Genomic DNA, 21,250 nt, shown 5'->3' with positions numbered 1-21,250 from the left:
ACTGGCTCCCTGACTTGCTTTTCAAAGTACACTCATAGAAAAAAAAAAATGAGTTGGATCAGCTGAGCCTAGGCCTCACAGGGCCTTGCTTCTCTCTCCCTCCGGACACCGAGTAGAGACAACAGGTAAGCAGTCTGTGAACCACTGAACTCAGACTCAGATGCTCCCCAGGTGACTCAGTCGATAGTCAGCTAAGACTCCAGGTAGTGCTACCTTGGTGAGCACAGACACATGAAAGAGCTTGGACAAGACTCACCCAGCTGAACTCAGCCTAAACTGCTGACCTATAGGATCATAAACTCAACCAACAGTGGTTGTTTGAGGTCATTATGCTTGTTACCAACATGTGTTAACAATCCTGGGCTCATTTGTTACACAGCAACAGACAACTAATGCTGGATACACAAGCAATTTTTCAATAAACAGAGGCTAACTATATGTTAGGGCAAAGGCTAATTGAAAATGGGATTTCTGTATCCTAAAATGTATGCTTGTTAGTCAGTAGCAGGAAGCACAAAGAACCAGGTCTCTGGACCTAGTGGGCAGCTGTACGAACTTCTACAATATTGTTTGACAAACTCTTTGATCTAGTTTCCTTTTTCCTCATCTGTAAATTATTTAGAAGAAGTGACTCTTTAGGTTTCTTTTTTTTCAAAAATACTTATTTACTAAAAGACAGTTCTGAACTCTGATAATAACAATAATCATCCTATTACTTTTTGATAGTTTGATCACAGACAAACTTCCCTGTACTTCTTTGCTGGCTCACAGTGGGTGGTGACTAAAATATCTCACTGTTACCATAATAGCCATATATTGAACCACTAGGGTGGAAGTTCTTTGTGGACTATGGACCCAAATAGCTAAGCTCAGCAGGGATCAGAGAAGAGCCAAGGTTGTAGAATGATGACAATGATTTACAGGTGGAAGGCAACTTTGTGCATTCATTTCTAGGTTGCAGTACATGTTTGGGAGAAGCGATAATTGCCAGCAGTCTAGTCATGAGACAAGAAGTATACTGCTCAATAATCTCTAGCCAAATCTTTGCATTTCCTGCTCATAAATGACCAGTTTAGGTGCTCAGCTATTAGATGGGGTGAGGGTGGCATGGAGAACGAGATGAAAAGAAATTTCAAAATTCTTCTCTGTAGCAATCCTTTCCGTGGCTAATAAACGGTGAGTTTCCAAACATATTAAAAATGTATACCAGTACACATTGTGTACAGCTGGGAGTCAACTACAAAGACGACTCCCCTCCCCAGCACGAAAGGTTTTTCATAGACCATTAACACTCTTCCAAACACAGTCTGCCCTCTTTGCGACACAGAGCCGCCCAAGTTCGGGCCAACTTGGGGATTAAACAACTCAAAGTCTTTTATTCCTACAGGAACTGAAGGTACACGAGAGAGAGGGTATATGTGAGGCAATCGTTTATCTTCATTTTTGCCTTAACACTTCAAAGTCTACATAAAGAAGAAGTAAGTTGCTAAGAATATGCACCTCATTATCTATCTCATTGGCCTTCTTTCTGTGATGGAAACAAACTATGTCAAGTGCAGGGCCACTGTACTCGATAGGAGGAGCACTGTACTCGATAGGAGGAGCACTGTACTCGATAGGAGGAGCACTGTACTCGATAGGAGGAGCACTGTATGGAAGCCGGGCTTAGGTTTACCAATCTGGGGCGGGGGGGTGGGAGAACTAATTTGGAAAGGGCATGCAAACCAACATCAAAGACCAGAGTCACTAAAACTTTCCCACAGTTAAGATTGTAGGTGCCTAAAGAGCTTCTGAATTGATTGGCCTCTCCGTCCGATCTTCTGTGAATTCGTGCAGCAGCTGCCTTCGGCCATGTCTGTGGTCTCTCTCATGCCATCCTTCTCACGGCAGCCAGAGCAAACTTGGAAGAACAGACATGGGCTTTGCTTCAAAGGACTCTCCCAAGACTAGATTCTTGAGGCTGCAGCTGTGTCCCTGGCAACGGCCTGGAGTCGGGGTTCACACACGTGTGATCTCTAAGGCCAGGCCAGACAGAGTTCATTTGATTTTAGAGAGACACCTGTGTGCTGAGTAGAGCTTATTGCTCACGGTGAAATGTCAGACACCACACTAACTAAGGTATAACCACATAACGAAAGTCACCATATCTGATCTCGGTTAACATTCACTGCAGCTCAGTAGTGTCTAGGTTTTCTAACAACACCGAATCATAGGTTAAGCTATTTCATTATCTGCTTCAGAACACATATTCACAGCTCCTTGTTTAAAGTATGTTTTTAAGACAGGGTCATTTTGATGGTCTACCATCTTTCTGAAGATCCCAATCATGGCGAAAACATGAATGATTTGATTTTCAGTTTGCTCTCTTCAGGAGTATTCAGGAAATAACCAGAGTAAGAAAGATTTCAGCTAGAGGCCAGCATGGCTCTGGGGTTAAGAGCAGGCACTAAAAAGACCATGACTGGGTGCCTGCCCCATCTGACCTGCAGACAGGGAATTCTCCACACCTGTCCTTCCCCTACGATGGTCCCGTCAGCTCTCGCCAGCTCGTCTTTTCTGAATTATCTAGGGAGACTAACCAGACAACCACTCTAATGATCCCATTAGAAACGAAATAGGTTCTTTAAGCAAGAACCTGAAAGAGCCCAAGATTCAGGGTCACTGGGAAACTGTCTAACTAGGAACATGTGAGACACTGTTTAGAGAGAGGAAACTAGGTTTGAGGAGGTTAGTATTCAGTTAGTAGAAAACCAGAGTCCTTTCTTGGAAGCCCAGGCAATGGGCTCCTGGAGCACCTCCACCAGGCAGTTCTGAGGGGAAAGGGGTCAGCACCTGCTTTGCCCTTGGGCCGAGACTGGCTCCTGGCCACGCGTCTTAGAGAACACAGTTTTCAAGCTCTGAGAAGGGCAGGGTCAGAAGTGAGGAACTCCTTCCATTTTTAGGAAAGAGTACATGCTCAAGCAATAAGCAAGGTTTTGTTTCCTTTCAAAATTCGGGTGTGTAAAATCTCTTTGGAATGTAGTGAGCACATTTAAATGGGCCACATTTAAATTTGGACACTATCAGATATCAAAATCTTCACGGACAGTAAGTTTCGGGGGACGTAAAATAAACATTTATTTGTAGAATAAGACAAGGAACAGGATCAAAAGATGGGCAGAGTGGGTGAGCAGGAGAGATGAATCACAAGTCACTGTCCTGGATCTGCCACCTTTATTTCTCGTCAGTGGACCTTGGAGCTGCCTGTTTCCTGAGTTTTCACACTTTGGAGAAACACAAACAAGGACTCTCCTTGATGATAGGAGCTTCATATTATTGTTACAGAGATCTTCCCCCAGTACAGAGAATTTTACCAAAGGGGCTAAGGTGGTGTTTACGGGACACTGGTGCTTAGGTGTAGAGGCTAGTGTATCCTTCTTAAATAGAATTAGCTGGAAATTTTTGTGGGAGATACTACCCTTCTTAAAATAGTATTAACTGGAAAATTACACGGGAGGAAAAAACTCCAGCAAATACAGAACCTACCACCTCTAAAAACAACGACTCCCATTTCTTTTTTGTCCACTTTTTCAGGCTTCTCTTTTTTCACCATAGCTAAGTTACAAGCACCCAAAGCATCTGTCCACAAGCCACCACCAACACGTTCGCATCAACAGCGACGGGGAGACGAGATTCACTTTCTTTACTTTGAATCGTATCCTAGAATAGCCACTTCCTCGACATTCATCGCGCAAGTGTCCACACTACGATGGAAAATAAAACGTTCGGAGTCACTGCAGATGGGGTTATTTTGTTTAGCTTTTAAGGGTAATTACGGCTCTGGAAGGGATAAAAGCCCACTGCTATCTGCCTGGTGTGACTGGAAAATTCTTCATTGGTGACTTTATGAAAAATATCACTTCATCAGGACTGCCCAGGCCACGGAGCCCCAGGTGACTGACCTGGGAGACACTTGCCTATTTAAACATTTACAGCTGTGAGACCCTTTAACCGTTTGCATCTGGCGCCCACTCTCCCAGTCCCAGGCTCTTGCGGAGCACCACGGTGTGGCAGTCCCTCCACGCACCCCTTGCCATGGCCTTAGATCCAATCCCAGAACCCAAGGGCATTTCCAAGAAAGGGCGGGGGCGGTCAAACTCCCTTTCCCGTTTTATTCAATAAAAGCTCCCCGATGCTAAAATATGGTGAACCCTGAACACAGGCAGATGGGAAAAAGCTCTTGCAGCTTGTCCAGTTTAAGTTCCCAGGCACTGCTGGGAGTTCATGAATTGGGAGTTTTCAAAACCCAAACATTTTACTCAACCAGCACAGCACGGACGCCTTTAGTTTGGGAACCCGAACCGTGCCGCCCGCCAGGTTGCCTCTCTGCCCGCGCTTTGCTTGAATTCCGTGACTTTCCCCCGAAGTCATCCAAACCACGGGGCGCCTCGCCTCGTTTCTCCCCGCGTCCCTCCAGGAGAAGGGGAACCGAGACGTGAGAGCGATCGAGGAACGAAGCGAGGACTCCCGCCCAGGACCAGCAGCCCTCCTCCGCCTCCCCGCGGAGCCCGACGCGGGCCGGGCCGCTGCTTACCTGCGGCGGGGCGGCGTCTCCAGGGTCGGGGCGCCCATGGCTTCGGGGGGCCTCGGGCGTCCGCGCTGGGACACGCCGAGTGTGGCTCAGTGCCGCCGCCGGGAGCCCGCCGCGCTGCAGCCGCAGCCGGGCCGCGGTCATTGGGCCGGCGCGTCACGTGGGCGGGCAGCGGGCGAGCCTCCCAGCCACGCGTAACCCTTTACCTGCGCCCCGTCCCGGCGGACGCAGGCTGCAGGGACCAGGGGACCGTCCCAGGATCCAGGCTTGAGTGAGGGGTCAGCGAGGCAGCCCGCGTTAGTTGCCAGATCGCGCGCGCGCACCGCTGGTCGCCTTGCCTGGTTGGCTGGACACACAGCCCAGACCCCGCTGCGACGGTCACTCCCAGGGGCTGCAAGCTTGGCTATAGTGGCGGGAGTGAAAGAACCCCGGTTCCAGACCCCTTCCCTTGGGGGTGTCAGGATGTGGGACGCTCCATCAAACTCACGGAGCTTTACTTAGGACGGCTGGAGAATGGGTGGCTTAATCCTGAAATTCGGTTTAAGGTTTGGGTCTTCTTTCTACCTGGCCCAGGGCTCTGGAGCTTGCCAAGAAATGTGTTGAGCAACTGCGCCATCTAGCTTACTAGCCTTCCCCTCCACGCTCCAAGCCTCCCAGTGAAAGAGGATAAAACACGATGCTGGAGAAGGAACCAGACGTAGGACTTCCCAAAGACCTTAAGAGCGGTAGTTTCTCAGAGTGTTTGCGTTCGAGATACCTGCTGCCTTCACAGGCATTTACTACGCTCTATGGGAGAACACGTAATGATTTTCGGCCCTTTCTCGCACTAAGAAAGCTGTGCGCTTTCAAATGGTACATTTATGAGGGGATTTATACGTTGTTAAATGCTATTTATTGATTTGAAGGAAAAAATTCTTGTCACAATAAGTGATTCTCAGGTTCAATTTCCAGCCTTGTCAGAAATATTCATGGTGTTACTGGTCCATTTATATATGAATTAGGTTATTCTGATCAAAAAAGACTTTGGAATTTGTTTTGGGTGTTGGAGTCAGTGGGGAGAAACTGAGGTTTGTTTCAACCAGAAAGAGATGAGGGTAAGAAAAGTTAGTTTTCTTTTAAACGTTGAATTTTGAGTTGTCTTTTTTTTTTTTGAGAGTGTTTGCTTTGTTGAGAACTATATACAAGGTTTCATCTGATTATTGTTTATTTCACTGAAGCTTTCCAATACCGCCATGTTTAAAGATATCCTTTTTTTTGGTGTATATGAGAATTCTGAGACCAAAGGGGTGTGTGTGTGTGTGTGTGTGTGTGTGTGTGTGTGTGTGTGGTGTGTATGTGGTGTGTGTGTGTGTGTATTTGGTGTGTGTATATATGTGTGTAGTGTATGTGGTGTGTGTGTATGTGGTGTGTGTGATGTGTGTGTGTGTATGTGGTGTGTGTGTGTGTGTGATACAAAGGTATCCAGAACGGTTCTCCTACGTTTTGCTCACTCACTTCGGAATTTATGAGTGGCTCCAGTTCTTGGTCACCACTTTTCCCTTCTTCAGCCACAAGAGGAAGTTGTGTGCCCTTGCACATATACACAGAGAACTTATTTCCTCCCTGTGTTCTTGTTGAATCTGAAATTCTATAAGGCAAGAGCTTTTTTACTGGCTTCTGTGTTCTTGGTGAAATTTGTGATTTAGGTAAACATTTGTTGACGGAGTTCATCAACTCTCCCTGTAGACTGGAGAAAAGGAAAACAAAACAACAAAACATACCCAGGCATTTATGGTAACTTCCAGTGATCTTTAACAAACTAGCCGAATCTCTCCCCTGCACATTAGTCAATAGCTTAGAAGTTACCGTCACTGAGTGACTGCTGGGTACTGAGTATTTTGATGTGCGTTGAGAAAGTTAACGAAGATGCTGGTGGTATACCGGCGTCCCGCCCATCATCTTTATGTCTAAGCTTTCTCCCTAGAAACGTGGAGTAGGTATAGTATCAAACTCATGAGGCTGTGGTGCAGATGGCACGGCTATGTGCCTGGAAACTCCCAGAACAGGTCTAGTGTACCTTTGGTAAATTTGAATAATCACTGGTGCTTGAGGTCCTCTATGTCTGGCCAGCCTCAGTGGTGAAAAAAATAAACGGTACTCAAGCCTAAGTAGCTCATCTTTTATTCATACAAACGATACATACACAAGACCGTATATTGTTCGAACACTGAAATAATTGTCTAGTGTAACAACTCTGTAACAAAATTGAACTAAATGTAACATTTATGAAAATATAAATCTCTGATTGGGTAGTTCATCCCAACAATACAAAGTTTACATAAAAACATTCAGTATGAGCTATCAGTTGCAAACATGTTAGGAAAAAAAATCACTCAGGTCACTTGATATACTCTATTAGTTTTTACACAGGACACTCACACACTACATTTAATCCATCTAGGCATTTAATTCTTAGAAATGTATGGCGTGGAGGTTCAACTGATAAGGACAGGGATAAGAACATGTTGGCCGAAGAGCTAAAAGTATGGGCTCCAGATGATGGGTATATGGATCTTAGCCCTCCCTGGGCTTCCTCCTACTGGCTGGTAGCTACACTACGAGGAACACACCTAAAAAAGTGTTTCACCACGGAGTAAGGTGTTGGTATCTGAGTGACGCCTTCGAATGCTTACATGTTAAACCTTTTCACCGGTGAAATACAGTCGACTTGGACTCTCTATGGGCTTAGATAACTTTGTTTTTCCCTTTGTGTTGGCAATCAGTATGTCACAGCAGTGACGTGTTTCTCAGGGTACTCCCGGCATCCCCACCAGGCCTCCAGGCTGGAGCAGAAACCATCTCCCCCTTTCCCGTGCAGTCCACAAAAGCAATACACTGGTGAGGTTAAAAGTCAGGTACAGGAGCATGATGAGTTCGCAGCGGAGCTGGGACAAAAATAAGCCGGTTCTTTGTCCACTGGCCTGATTTAAGGAACTTCCACTTTCCAAGAAAATCAAACCAACCATTGCTCCTGACCCCCTTGAAAGTTCTTCCCGGACATGCCATGGGGAGGACATGGAAGGAAGAAAATCACTTTCACCTTCTGAGATGTGTTTTCCTTCAAATTGGTAAAGTCGTTTTTTTAAAAAAAATATATATATATATATACCATTTCATAGTTTCTGCTTTGAAATGGTAAGACTAGGAAAGTCCTCAGTCTGGAAGTGGAACAGGTAAAGAAGCATACATACAGTGTATAGAAGTAAGAAAGTGATTACAAACAGAGATGGTAAGAACCTTTGGACACCCTTAAGATATATGGGATATTTTAGCACAGAGACAGGCATATTCAGTTTGTCCCAGAGTATTTGGTCGTGTATCTGCACTTTTACACGGGAGAGAGAAGGAATGAGAGAGTAAGGCAATGTCATCAGTGTGTCAGAGATGGTGTGTTGAAAAAGCTTGCTTCCTATTAAGAGATAACTGCAGGGGTCTGGGAAATAACTTAGGCTTCCCAACAGCTGACTGAAGAGTACAGACTCTTGTTAGTACAATGAAAGAAATGAACAGGTGTTTTGACCAAGTTTGTAATGCCCTTTCTATAATTCTTTACACTCATCACAAATATGCATCTCAAGAAAAGGTGTAAAAAGATTGCAGTTTCTTATTAAGTGGGTTCTTTTGCAATCCAAGAAAGAAATAGTTTAAAAATGATATAGTCCATGACACAGAAACCTTTGCATGCAGTTGCTGTGAGTGTGTTTTGATGAAGACTGACTCTCCGTGTTCAGTAGCCCTATAATAGTGGTAGTTAGTTCTTCTCCCAGTCTGTCCACCAGCTCAGATTTTATGTGGTGTCTTGGGAAACGGGAACACAGCTGGACATCTTTCAGACATGATTTTGCACCGTTAGACCTCTTGTATGCAGACTAAGTTTACACAGTTGTCAGGATTGGGAAACGTAAAGAGAGATTAAGGCTGCAATTTGCTACCACACCACCATTCAGAGACAGATAGTTCTTTGCCATCATGATTTCAACTGGCTTCTGTAGAACTATTTCTAGTCCAACTGATTTACCTGCAAGTCTAGTTTCTCTCATCTGAATCAGTGTAGTGAATTGTGCTGATTCTTATTATACAGCAAATTTAAAAGACTTTATCCTCTATTTTCTAGGTGAAATGGCCATTTCACTATCACTTATGGAAGCTCTCTATTTGTCTAACACATTTGGACAAAGAGATGGCACCCAAGTCAAGTCTCAGAGTTCTGTTCTTTTCACAAGGATATTAGTCAATTGAGAATTCCAGCATCTTTCCTGCTTTTAAGAAACGAGCAGCTTATCATTGTGGTGCAGAAGATTCACTTTGCTTTTTTTTTCTGTTGTATGTGGATTATGTATTTCAGTTGTGCAGGATAAACATCATGTCAGTTATCTGGTGTATAGCTGTGGCTCCGGGATTCAAGGGCAGCACACACCCGATCATAACAAGAGTTGTGTTTCTTGGACGGTGTTGCCTCATTGGACTCTGAGGAGTCACTCACGGTGATAGGGCTGTCTCTTGCAAAGACCTCAGTGGACTCTCTCCATAGGCAGTCCACGGACACTTTAAAGGAGTAACTGTTTGACTTTGGCCTGGATGTCTGTGTTGCATTGTTGAAGATCTGCCTGCTGTTTGAAGTGGCAATTTTGATTTTCAGCGCAGCATCAACACGATCCACCACTGTGTATATTCCTATACTCCCATCATCAAAGCCGACAATGATGTTCAGGTGTCTCTGTGAGAGTGCAAGGAAAGTTGGTGTTTTGTAAAGGGAACAAGCACCGATGTTTTTGCCATCAGCCAGTCTCATGACAATTAAGCTAGAGGTGGCATCATTCTCCTCCTCCTCCTCCCCATTCCGAAAACAAATATATACCAGGTAGCGACCATCTCGAGAGAGTCTCTGCCTCCAGATGACCCCAGAGGCATGAACCACCCGCAATTTTCCACTGTGTAAATCTAGCACATTGATGTTTTCATCTCCCCGGGATAGAATGCCTAGCTTCCCATTGGGAGAGATTTCAAAGTCCTCCAGGTTTTTCAAGAAGTTGCTTGGAAGCTGCACGCGTCGACAGATCACTTCGTCAGTCAGACTCCAGATGTTTACAGTCTCAGCCGATGTGATAAACACGATGATGTCAGGACAGTCGGGGATCAACTTAAAATTCACAATGGTGATCCCATCTTCACAGCAAAATTTCTTGGTAATACTTCCCGTCCAAAGACTGACTGCCAGCACTTTGCTTTTGGTCATTCCAACCACGAAGGTGTTTGCAGAGGTAATGAAGGCATTTTGCAAAGTGGTCAAGATGTTGCAGACTCTGTGGCCTGTGGCCAGTCTCCAAACCCTGGAGGCATTTTCCTCACACAGAGAGACCACAAACTGGTCATTATGTGTGATCAGCAGCTGAGATATCCTCTGCCCATTAATTCGGAAGAGGTTTTCCCCACTGCTGGTATGCCAGACATATTGGCTGCTTTTGTCATCTGATGTCACCATGAGGTCTCCCGCAGAAGTTAACACACAGTGTTCAACTATCCCTTCATGCTTAAATACTGCTTCAATGAACCCACTGCTGAAGTTCCACTTATGAACGCAATCAGAGCCATCGAGAGAGTAAATGATTTCCCCTCTGGCAGGCAACACCAGACTCTGGATGGGTTTTCCGGTTTTATCTATGTTGGACATAGCTGTGATGATGTCTATATCCCAGATGGAAAGAACGCCACTGGTTGATAAAGACAGCAGCATATTGTGGTGACTAGATTTGACCAGCTTCACTATGGTTCCTGAGACTTCCTGCAAGCTTGCCATGCACTGGCCTGTGTCCCGCCTCCAGAAGAACACCGCTGGGGTGTTCTCCATGGTGGCAATGATGCAGTCTCCATTTTTGGATAGCACGGCGGATATAAATCGTTCATTGTGCCTGGCTCTGAACTTCTCAGCGACCTTCCATATGCCGGTGTCTAAGAGCTCAATGCTTAGAGCCTTACAGATCAGAATTGCACTTTGGTCCTCAGAAAGCTCAATGCTCACCACCTCGCTATCATCCTTTCGGCAGTCAAAATCTTCGGTCAGCTGGGGGTTGGATATGTCCTCGGTATTCCAAACAGAGAGGCTCCCCTCACTGTCTACCATGACCATCTCTTGGGCTGTGTCCAAGATGAGAAGAAACTTTACAAAGCCACCTGAAAATTCTGATGTCACCGTACACAGCTTTTCTCCACTCCCTAAGTGGAAAATGGTTGTATTGTTGAGGTACTGGCCGCAGAAAGCATACACCCCATCCAGAGAGCATTGGACACAGGTCACTTCATACCAGCAGTGGAACTGGTAAAGGGGCCATCCATAGAGCAGATCAATGACAGTGACATCTTTGCTGGCCTCCAGCCATGCAAGGGCATGATTGACAGAGAGCGTAAATCCGTTGATGTAGGTGGAGCCACTTCCATGCTTGGTCCCTTTGATCTCCACCTCAGACAGGAGACAGGAATTGACGTTGTCATAAACCAGCAAAGTGTTGTTTGTTGTAGCAACGACGAGGTACTTCTCATCACTGGTGAGCTTCATGCCCAGGATGACAGACTGGGCTGTGGTGATTTGCCTGAGTAGCTGGCGAGTTTCGACATCCCATGTGCTGATGGAACCATTTTCTAAAGCCGTGAGAACAGTGCTGGGGTTACAGGTGGGCAGAATCTCCGTAACATGCAGGTGACTGGCTGCTAAGGGGAGACGCTCGGGGCTGTACGTCACGTCCATGGATGAGTGAAGAGGAACAATGGAGCAGTATTTAGGTCCGTCTTTGTCACATTCTAAAAGAAGATGTCTGAGTTTGGGCAGGGAACTCACAACAGGCAGCAGCCTCTGCTGGAGCTCTGCTGAAAGGGAGCCTGGGAACGTAATGACCTTGTTTCTGATGCCACGGAGCGTGCTGGCTAGGAACTTTAGCTCCTTTTCTTGTGAGTAGTTGTAAGCCAGTTCTATGTCTGCGAGCACTTTGTCAAACTGGCCAATTTTGATCATGGTGTAAAGCCAGCTGAAGTTCATGATGATTCCGTAAAGCAGGTCATCGGTTTTCCCACACCTTGTCAGATGATACAAGAGCTCAGACATTTTCCTGTGATTGACAAAAAAGATGTCGGGCTCTAGTGGGTTACACTGGAAAACCCAGGGCTGGTCAGGGGCCTGCCTGTCAAAGGACGCTTGTTCCATGAAATGCTTTTCTTCCTCGAGCAGGCTTCTATTCTCTAAGTCGAGGCAGCCATTCAAGTAGGGGTCTTCCAGGCAGAAAGCCTTCCTCCTGCCTCCTGACCACACCCCTAGAAAATAATCGGCCAGGATCGTGTGCATCTCACGAAGGTTTCTGTCCTCCTGCAGATAGAGCTTCTGGGCTATGAGCTGCAGGTGTCTGTTGGCCCAGACTAAGAGTGTGACGTTCTTCACGTGTCTTTCTATTAAATATCCACTGAGCCCCTCCTTGAGCCTTGCGATGTACAGGTAAGGTACTCTCAGGGGATTGCTGGGTCTGGTGTTCTCATTGAGTTCATTCATAACGCTGTTGTCTAGAGCTAACACATCCTCCAGTTCCATCTCACTCAAACCCATTTTGGCCATGGTGATGTAACCCAGAGCTCTGGAGACCAGTTTCTGACCACACTTCTTCTCCAAGGACCAGAATAACTGTTCTATACTTTCATGGACAGTCACACAGAGGGAGGATTCGTCCACATCCTTGTGAGATCTCCAATGTCTCACCTCCCTGAAAGTCAGGTTCACAAACATAGGCAGCGTGCACTTGGAGAATGCGTTGTTTACATAAATCTGCTGGCCGGATGTGACCTTCCTTTTTACCCTCAGCAGCTGGTGTTTGAGGACCTGGCTGCACATCTTTCTATCCCGAGGAATCAGCTCGATGTAGTTGTCTTCTTCATGGATAAGGCACCTTAGTTTCTGCAGGATCCCATGTTTGTTGGGCAGTGTGGAGAGGACGATCCTCACGAACCTGGGAAGGTGAGCAGGTAGCCACCAGAGCTTCCTAGCATCATCGTTCTCTGAGAGCTGCTCCAGGGCATCAAATATTATCACCAGAGGCCTCTGCAGTGAAGACTCATTTAACAGGTTTATAAATAAGTCACGGAGGTCATGGATCTTCTTAGGATAGCTTTGAACCAGACACCTGTAGCTGACGGCCATTTGTTCGCAAACACTTAGAAGGAGTGTCTTCAGATCAACACTCATGTCTGTCGTCCCTAGAAATCTCACAATGACAACCGGGTCAGAGTCCGGCCCTGTGTCTTCATGTAGCCAGCCATAAGCCTAGAACATACAAGCAGAGTTTAGAACAGTGCTGTGCCTTAACACAATCATAATTCATGAGGTTCCCCGCCTAGAGCTCAGACTAACACCAGCCATGCAAAAAGAAGCCCTGATCCAAGAAATGCACAAACCATCTGGGTAGGCCAAAGTGCTGCCACAAAGCTGCCACAATGTGCAGATCTTCAGGTGAGACCCACAGGCAGTGAAACAGTAAGAAAATATTTGGCAGAGCCAGGCGGATCTCTGTGAGTTCGAGGCCAGCCTGGGCTACCAAGTGAATCCCAGGAAAGGCGCAAAGCTACACAGAGAAACCCTGTCTCGAAAAACCAAAAAAAAAAAAAAAAAAAAAAAAAAGAAAGAAAATATTTGTTTGAATTCTAAAAACTACAGAGTATTCAATAACCATGAATCTGGATACACAGTCTGATCATTTTTTCATCTAAATCCCTAACTTTTGGTAGCTGTTAGCACACAGTATATACTTAGTGTTTGTTTAATGGCTGACTTAAGTAATGATTTATAAATCACATCTAGTAAATGTTTTCATTAATTGAGAATGTATAATTTTATACATGGCTGACCAATAACTAGTTAATCAGAATGTAATAAAATATTTGTCATCAATATATTATGCTGAATAGACTCTTTTGTAACCAAGAGGTGTTTTGTGATGCTACAGGGTCATCATTGTGATTATTACTTCTATCATAAAAATTTACAAAATTTGAGACTAGAGATAAGGGTCACAATTAAGAGCAACTGCTCTTAATATCTTATTAGCACCCATAACAGTTGACTCACAACCACCTGTAACTCCAGCTCCAGGAGACTGACATCCTCTTCTGGCCTCTGAGGGTACTTGCATTCAAGTTCACATATCCCCACACAGACCCATACACAATACACATAATTAAAAATAAAAATAAATCTTTAAAAAGTCTACATAGTTCTGGTTATGAGGTTAATTAATTGCTGTGTGTTCTAATACTCCACTGTGTAGACAGGTAGTCATCACTTCACATGATCTCTATGAAGGGCACATGGATTGACTGTGATATTTAATGGGAGGGAAAGCCAAAGCTCAGGCTAAATCACTAACTTACTTCAAGTTGAATGGTCATTAGAAGCAAAATTGAAGTAGAGACCATATCTGACTTCCATTCTACATGCCCTTTTCCCTTCCTCTCCTGACCCTTCCCTTTCTTCCTGGTAGAGCTAAGGGGGAAAAGTATATAGAGACCAGTGAAATGTAGTATTTTTTTTCCTGTAAAGTCAAAGTTGGGAGAAATATGATCAAAGTGCAAAACAGTCCTGCAAAGAGTATTTTTAGGGAGATACAGCTTTTCAGCCATTCTATTACCAAGAATACTCTCTAGAAAATAAGGAGTTAGTCTATAAATTCTATAGTTATATTGTGGGAGCCCGTTTTCAGGTTCCTCTTGGCTTTACCCAGCAGGTCTGCATAGAGGATGTTTAGGGCCACAAGCCTGAGTGCAGGTGTCTGAGATGGTCTGCACTTGGCTGTGCTGGGGTGGGGGGGAGGTCTTTTGCTCCATCCCTTGGTGTCTCTATAAATATCCTGGGGCAGAGACTGTCAGGGCCCGTTGGAATAGGTTCCAGGGCCTCTTGAGGCTGTCCTATATTTTCTGTTTATCTCCACAATTTAAATCTTTCTATCTAGTAATTCCTTCTGCTCGCACTCAAGAAAACTCTGGGGAACTGTGGGGTTGGTGGGTAAACGCTCCACATTATATACAGTTTTTTTTTCTATAAATTAGGAAACTTCGATCTTTGAGATAGCTCAGATGAAGAAAAATGTAAGATTTAAGATCTATGGATGTCAGTTTGGTAGGTGGCATCGCTTAAGGAGCATTTGGCTACTTAGTTTTGTTGTCAGAAGCTGGTTTTAGAGATGACAGTAATGCCATCCCCCACCGTGCGCTGGTGGCTGATCAGAACCCAAACATTGTCTGTTTGACAATGGTTGTTATTGGTTGCTCATATGCTGAGGCTACTGTTCATGTGGCGTCTATGGAGACTGTCCTATAAGCATGAGCTGGGTTCACAGGAGACAGTATGAGATCCTGTTGGAAACAAGGACATAAGACAGTGAAAGTCGTTGCTGGCAGACAGCTAGTCACTCCCCCAGAAAGACAAGTGGTAAGAAGGGCTGAGAAAACTGATAAGAAGAACCCTGTACTGTGAGTATCTGGATACACACAACCGGACCAGGTCTCCGGAAGACATAGAGCCCAGCTGTCACTCAAGATCAACTTCACATGACTAGCACACTGCAGAGTAGAGATGCTTTTCTGTATGGGCACACCAGCCTGTCTCATAAGATCTATGACCTTTCATGCACATGAAAGCACATCACACGAACCTTCTACTCAACCAGTTCAACAATATTTGTTCCTTATATCCTTTCTTACACAGGAAGGAAATCCTCATCAAACTTCTTATGTGCCTCTCACAGTGTCATCAGTGTGACTGTGAGAAATAATCCCAAAGTTTGAAGACACACATACAAACTAGTCAAACCAGAGTTAAAGTCTTGCTGTCTCTGTCTCTGTCTCTCTCAGTTTATTTTGATAAGATATGGTGCCTAAGGTCAGGTCTCTACCTCAGCTGGTGCTTAACTAAAGAAATGGTTGCATCCTCTAGCAAAAGAATTAAAGCAGCTGGACGTGATCTACTAAAAGATAGCCAATTAGGGTAAGAATGATATACCTGATGCTCACCTGTAAATTTGATTTGGCACCAAATCACCATAACAGGTGCAATGCAGCCAACCCTGTTTTTTGTATTCAGGATGATCGATTTGATTTTGTGTGGCCCCTTACAGACTACAGGAATATTCAGAGAGTTAGAGAAGGCTCTGCTAGGCAGTGTACAGAAGAATGACATGACAGTTCTGAGTGATCATTAGACTTACAGAAGCCGTTCCACTTGAACGCCAAGTGTAACAGAAATTAAAATGATCTAGTTTAGTACAGTTTAGGCCGACATGGCAAGATAATAGATAATACATTTTAAAACGAGGTCACAAATACTCATGTAGGGAAATAGGGATTCTGAAGTCACTTTAGTGATAACACACAATTAGCCTGCAAAAAGGGCTGGGGGCGGTGGTGGGGGTGGGGTCAAGAAAAAGTTGAAGATGAAGGAGCCATGGATCTGATCTCTCATCCCCTCACCCTCAGAGGAGAAGGCAGAACAATGCTCATTCTTCACGTCTAGCCAGAGAAAGTGGCTTCAGTAGACTTTTGAGTAGAGACCCTGTGAAGCCAGTGGACATGGTCATGACATCTGAGAGACACAGGGCTGAGTGACAGGCTAGCTAACAGCTCTGAGGGAGGAGTGAAACAAGGCTGTTATTCTGGGCTGGAGCTGTGGGTCTAGGTTCTGAAGGCCAAAGAGTACCTGGGTATTTCCCATGAATCCAATGTGAAGCATTGAGAAGAAAGAGATGGTAAGGCTGGGTACTTTCTGCCTCCCAGGGTTTGCCTGGATAAGATCTTACCTAAAAGACTCTGGAAGTTTGTTATTGGGTGTCTAGGAAGTGATAAAGCAATAAGCAAGGAAAGGATGCACTGCTTTGCTCTTAGGGAGCTGCAGTGAGTGATCAGTGGGTTCGGGGTTGGGGGTGCAGGAGGAGAAGATCAGGAAATGATGGGCAGGATGCAGAAGAGATGGTGGGTGGCTTTGAATGCTTATTCAGAGAAAAGTGTAGCATTCCCTTACAGCAGCATGGGAGTCATATAAGAACTCCCCAGTTGTCATCTTCCTATCTCCACTAGACTACCACTCAGTAGGGATCATAAATGTGGTTGAGGCTAGGAAAGGAGGGAGGAAGAAGCACTAGGTCTATAAAGACATCTATGTTCCCACACTCACAGTGAGGGCCTTGACTGTGGTAGGCCTCAGATGGAGGAGAAAAATAGAGACCAAAGTGTTTCTTATCACCTTAGACTGGACACACTTATGGCTGAGCTGAGCCTGACTTAGTGACTAGAGGAACTAGAAAGCTTGTTTTTGCCTGATGAGGATGAGAAGAGTTTTGAAGACTTGGTTTCCCTTTTCATGCAAGTGAGGCAGATGAGTCGGAATACTGGGTGAGCAAAGAAAATGGTTTTATAGTTACATCCCATGCATCTTGTTCTCACAGCACAGCTGTCACACCAGCAAAAAAGAAACACAGATGTATCCATGCCAAAAGGTCTACTTATAATTCAGATAGCAAACACAGAAAAATGAGAGTTGAATTTGATTAAGTTATTATTTTCCCCTCAAGAATAATATTTCCACAAACATAGAAAGGAAAGAGTAGATTATTATTTATTTGTTTTTACCTTTTTTGCCACTTCAGCTAGCAGCAGAGTCTTCCCGGTGCATGGCCCACCATACACAACGAGAGGGTTGATGTGCCCGGTTTTGCTCGGCAGGATGTACTTATGCAAGATGTTTAGCGATTCGCACTTGTATTCATAGAAGGAGGCGTATGTTTTACAAAGTGAAGAGTGCTGAAGGATTTCATCGTACAGTGTATCAGTCTCTGTGTCAAAATTCTGCTGCACTGTTGCCTGAATTATGTCAATCATGTCCTCATAAAATTGCTTACCGAGTCCTTCTATGTAATGATTTTCTATCTCTTGGGAATAGCCCAGTTTCATGTCACAATGAGTGACAGACGTGTATACTCTCAGGTTAGAGGATGCAACGATGGTAGGAATGAATTCATCCCTGAGTTTTATCAGCTTCTCCTGAGCTTCTGGGTCACGGATGATTCTTGGCTCGGTTCCAGTTATGTCCATGTATTTTCCCATCTCCGGGATTTTCACGAAGCGCTCGATGTTAGCAATCTTCCTGATGTAGCACACACACTTCTTCAGGAATGCTGGAGTTTGCTTGCCTAGAGCAAAGTCAAACTCATCCTCGATAGCTGGAAGAAGTTAAGATGGGGATTATTACCTTAAATGAAGGAGCCATGGGCCCTAATTCCTAATATGTAGCTATTAGTCACTTTGGGGGAGATTATTTTGCTTATAATTTGTAGTGATGCAACCTGTGGGGTGATTTCCAAGTTCACACTAGTCTTTTCCTAAACAGGTAGGACCCAGAAGAGTAGATTTTTTTCCCCATAAAATATTTTATTTCCCTTGCAATGGGAAGCAGAAGTTGAACACAGCTTGATAAAGCAAGCATGCCGTGTTCATAGTGATGACTCTAAGCTCTAAGTTGAATTTCTCTCTCCAACTTTACCCTTTTAATTGTGGAAACAGTGGGCTCCCTTTAGGGCCAGGAAACATGGAGGCAGCCAAGTGACATAGTCAGGCTCCTGGTTCCTTGTCAGGCCACCCTTTACAGTGTGGTATCATCATTTAATCTGAGATGTATTGTACCCTAGACAGATGTGCTGAACTAGAAATGAAAAAGCACATCTTAAAATAAAATGTAGCCATATTCTGAATATTGATCAATGTTAATACTCCATGCTACTGCTCAATTCCATGGTCTCAGAAAGGTATAGAAAATGACTTAGTATAGGACATCATTTCTTCTGAACTAAACCACGTATGGCCTATAGTACACAGAGGTACAGAAAAAAGTATGCATTTTTAGTTCCACCTACTCTCCCTCCCCATCTCTCTGCCTTCCATCCTTTTTTCCCTCTAGTCCTGGTTAGACTTTTTATCAGCTAGACACAAGTCACAGGTCATCTGGGAAGAGGGAACTTCAATGGAGAAAATGCCCCCTCCACTCAATTGGCCTATAGATAAGTCTGTTGTTGTGGAATATTAGTTGAAGATGTGTTATATTTGTTTATGCTGTGGAACATCATTTATTTAATGATGCAAAGATGTATTGCATTCTTTGGGGTTTTTTTTTGTTTTTTGTTTTTCGAGACAGGGTTTCTCTGTGTAGCTTTGGCGCCTTTTCTGGAACTCACTCTGTAGCCCAGTCTGGCCTCGAACTCACAGAGATTCACCTGCCTCTGCCTCCCAAGTGCTAGGATTAAAGGCGTGGGCCACCACCGCCCAGCATATTGCATTCTTTTATGCTGCATTTGTTTAACTCTGTGAAGCTGTGTTACTTTGCCTGTCTACAACATCTGATTGGTCTAATAAAGAGCTGAACAGCCAATAACAAAGCAGGAGAGGGATAGGCAGGGCTTCCAGGCAGAGGGAACAATTACAGAAAGAAGAAGCAGGATTGAGGAGTGAGAAAAGGAGGAGAGGAGGACATCAGGGGCCAGCCACCCAGCTACACAACCAGCAATGGAGTAAGAAGTAAAGAAAGGTCTATAGACTAGAGAAAGATAAAAGTCCAGAGGCAAAAGGTAGATGGGATGATTTAAGTTAGAAAGGCTGGCTAGACACAAGCCAAGATAAGACTGGATATTCATAAGAAAGGATAAGTCTCCGTATATTTATTTGACAGCTGGGTGGTGGGCCCCCAAAGATAAAGAACCAAAGATTAAAGAATACCAACTACATTCCTCCCTCCATCCCTTTTTTCCAGCTATCCTTGCTCCTTCTTCATAAACTGACCTTTCTTGAGCAACTACGATGCGCTAATGTGCTATACATCCTGCTAGTCGTGTGCAGTGCGGGTTGAGAGGAAGCAGGCAGTACTAAGAGAAAAAGCCAGCAATGCCTGCGACAGTATAAATGAACCAGAATAAAGGAGCAACGTGACACGAAGTCCATTCTCCAGATCTTGGAGGCACCGTGCACCTTCTTAGTTTAGGCGAAACTTGTGTTCATAACTCCTGCTGTGGTTTAGATCTGGAGTACCCTCAGATGCTGTGTGTTCTAAAGGGGTGTTCCCTGGAGTCAGTTAATGGGAGGTGGCTGAACTTTTAGGAGGTAGCTGTGGTCCAGTGGGAGGTCTCAGGTTGATGGGGCATGTCTTTGAAGGGACTTATGGGACTCTAGGCTACTGTTTCTCATTTTCATTACTCACAGTGGGGTGAATGGTTTTGCCACAAGCTAGTGCCGTGGTATGTGACCTTACCACAGGCCCAAAGGCAATGGGGCATTTAATTGATTGACTGATCATGGCCTGGAGGCTCCAAGATGGAACCAAAATGAAGACTTTTCTCCCCTCAGCATTTGTGATAGAAACAGAAAGCTGCAGAACAGAATGCCTGATGTTGATGTACACATATTCCAAACTTTCCCCTGTCCTCACTGGACACTGTTTTCACTTCCTGTCTTTGCGCTTGCGCCACTGGACTGACAGCTTGAAAAAGCTGTTTGTATAGGTGTATTCAGTGGTTGGGGGTCAAATGCTTTTTGAGTTTTTTACACATGATTTTTGCTCTGTAACTATAAAAACTTCCTGATACTTTCACCACATTGGAACATGGTATTGGGATTCTGTTTTCTCAGGCCACAGCATTCAAAACAGTAATCTGAAAGTGCAATTATTATCGCTTTTCCTCAACAATTTCTTATCATGAACTTTAAAAAGAAGTTCTATTCCGCATATCTGATAACCTTTGCCCAGTGGTGTTTGTTTTCTCGAAACTGTGACTGCCTTATTCCTTCAGATCTGGGCTTTCCTACAGTTTCTGACAATGAGACTTCCTCTGCCTGCCTGTGGGAGGCTACAAACTGCTCGGTAATGAGGAGCTGGAAGATGTGTGTGTGTGTGTGTGTCTGTCTGTCTGTGAGTGTGTGTATGGGTGTGTATATATGAGAGTGTATGTATGTGAGTGTGTGTATGTGTGTATGTGTGTGTGAGTTTGTGAGTATATGTATGTGAGTGTGTCTGTGTGTATTGTGTGTGCATGTGTGAGTGTGTGTATGTGTTTGTTTGTGCATATGTGAGTGTGTGTATGTGTGTGTGCTATTTTAATATAAAATTGAGTCCTGGCACATTTTTCTCCAGTCCCATACCCTCCTCACCGGATTCCCAAGTCACCTACTGCTTAGTATAAAGCTCTTCAGATGGCTACCTTCAGACCTCCTGTCATCCTCTCCAAACCTGACTTTCTTGCTGTTCAGGAGAGTTCCCAGAATAAGCCTTGCCCGTGTTGAACATTCTAAGAGGTGGCTTGATGGGTTAGAATGTTGTGATTGTGGGGAACTGGAATGTTGCAGGTCCAGAGCTAAATTTTCTTAGATTACCTTTAGCCTCATGAATAACCATTTTTTCTCTGCATCAACTAAACATCTTTTCAGCTATTGGGGAAAACCTTTTTGGAATGTAAATACAAACAGACCCTTAGCTTCCACTGATTTACAGGCTAAGAATGTTGTCAGGCAGCATCTGATGCCTATAGCAGGGAATTCTCTGCTGGGCTGTAACCCACCTACCTGATGTCTCTACCAATG

General features: G+C 44.6%; 2 protein-coding genes across 4 annotated transcripts in view; both read right to left on the bottom strand.

Annotated features, from left to right (window-relative positions):
* CUNH4orf19 (chromosome unknown C4orf19 homolog) overlaps positions 1-5,408 on the bottom strand; it is an 80,224-nt gene extending 74,816 nt beyond the window's left edge. The window contains exon 1 of the mRNA XM_052734973.1: positions 4,574-5,408. The gene's annotated coding sequence lies outside the window, so the exon portion shown is untranslated. The remainder of the gene's footprint in view (positions 1-4,573) is intronic.
* A 1,306-nt stretch (positions 5,409-6,714) lies between these two features.
* The window catches only part of Nwd2 (NACHT and WD repeat domain containing 2), a 161,164-nt gene continuing 146,628 nt past the window's right edge, over positions 6,715-21,250 (bottom strand). For all 3 annotated transcript variants that reach the window (XM_052734969.1, XM_052734972.1, XM_052734970.1), the window contains 2 exons: positions 17,261-17,850; positions 6,715-12,908 (listed from right to left, as the gene is read on the bottom strand). In XM_052734969.1, coding sequence (XP_052590929.1) covers positions 8,976-12,908; positions 17,261-17,850 — 4,523 coding nt within the window. In that variant the 3' untranslated portion in view covers positions 6,715-8,975. The remainder of the gene's footprint in view (positions 12,909-17,260; positions 17,851-21,250) is intronic.

The sequence above is a fragment of the Peromyscus californicus genome, unplaced genomic scaffold (assembly GCF_007827085.1).
Source record: "Peromyscus californicus insignis strain IS unplaced genomic scaffold, ASM782708v3 Scaffold_13__1_contigs__length_99412109, whole genome shotgun sequence".
Taxonomy (NCBI): Eukaryota; Metazoa; Chordata; class Mammalia; order Rodentia; family Cricetidae; genus Peromyscus; species Peromyscus californicus.
Note: the sequence above shows the minus strand (reverse complement) of the source record. Positions and strands in the feature narration are given on the sequence as shown.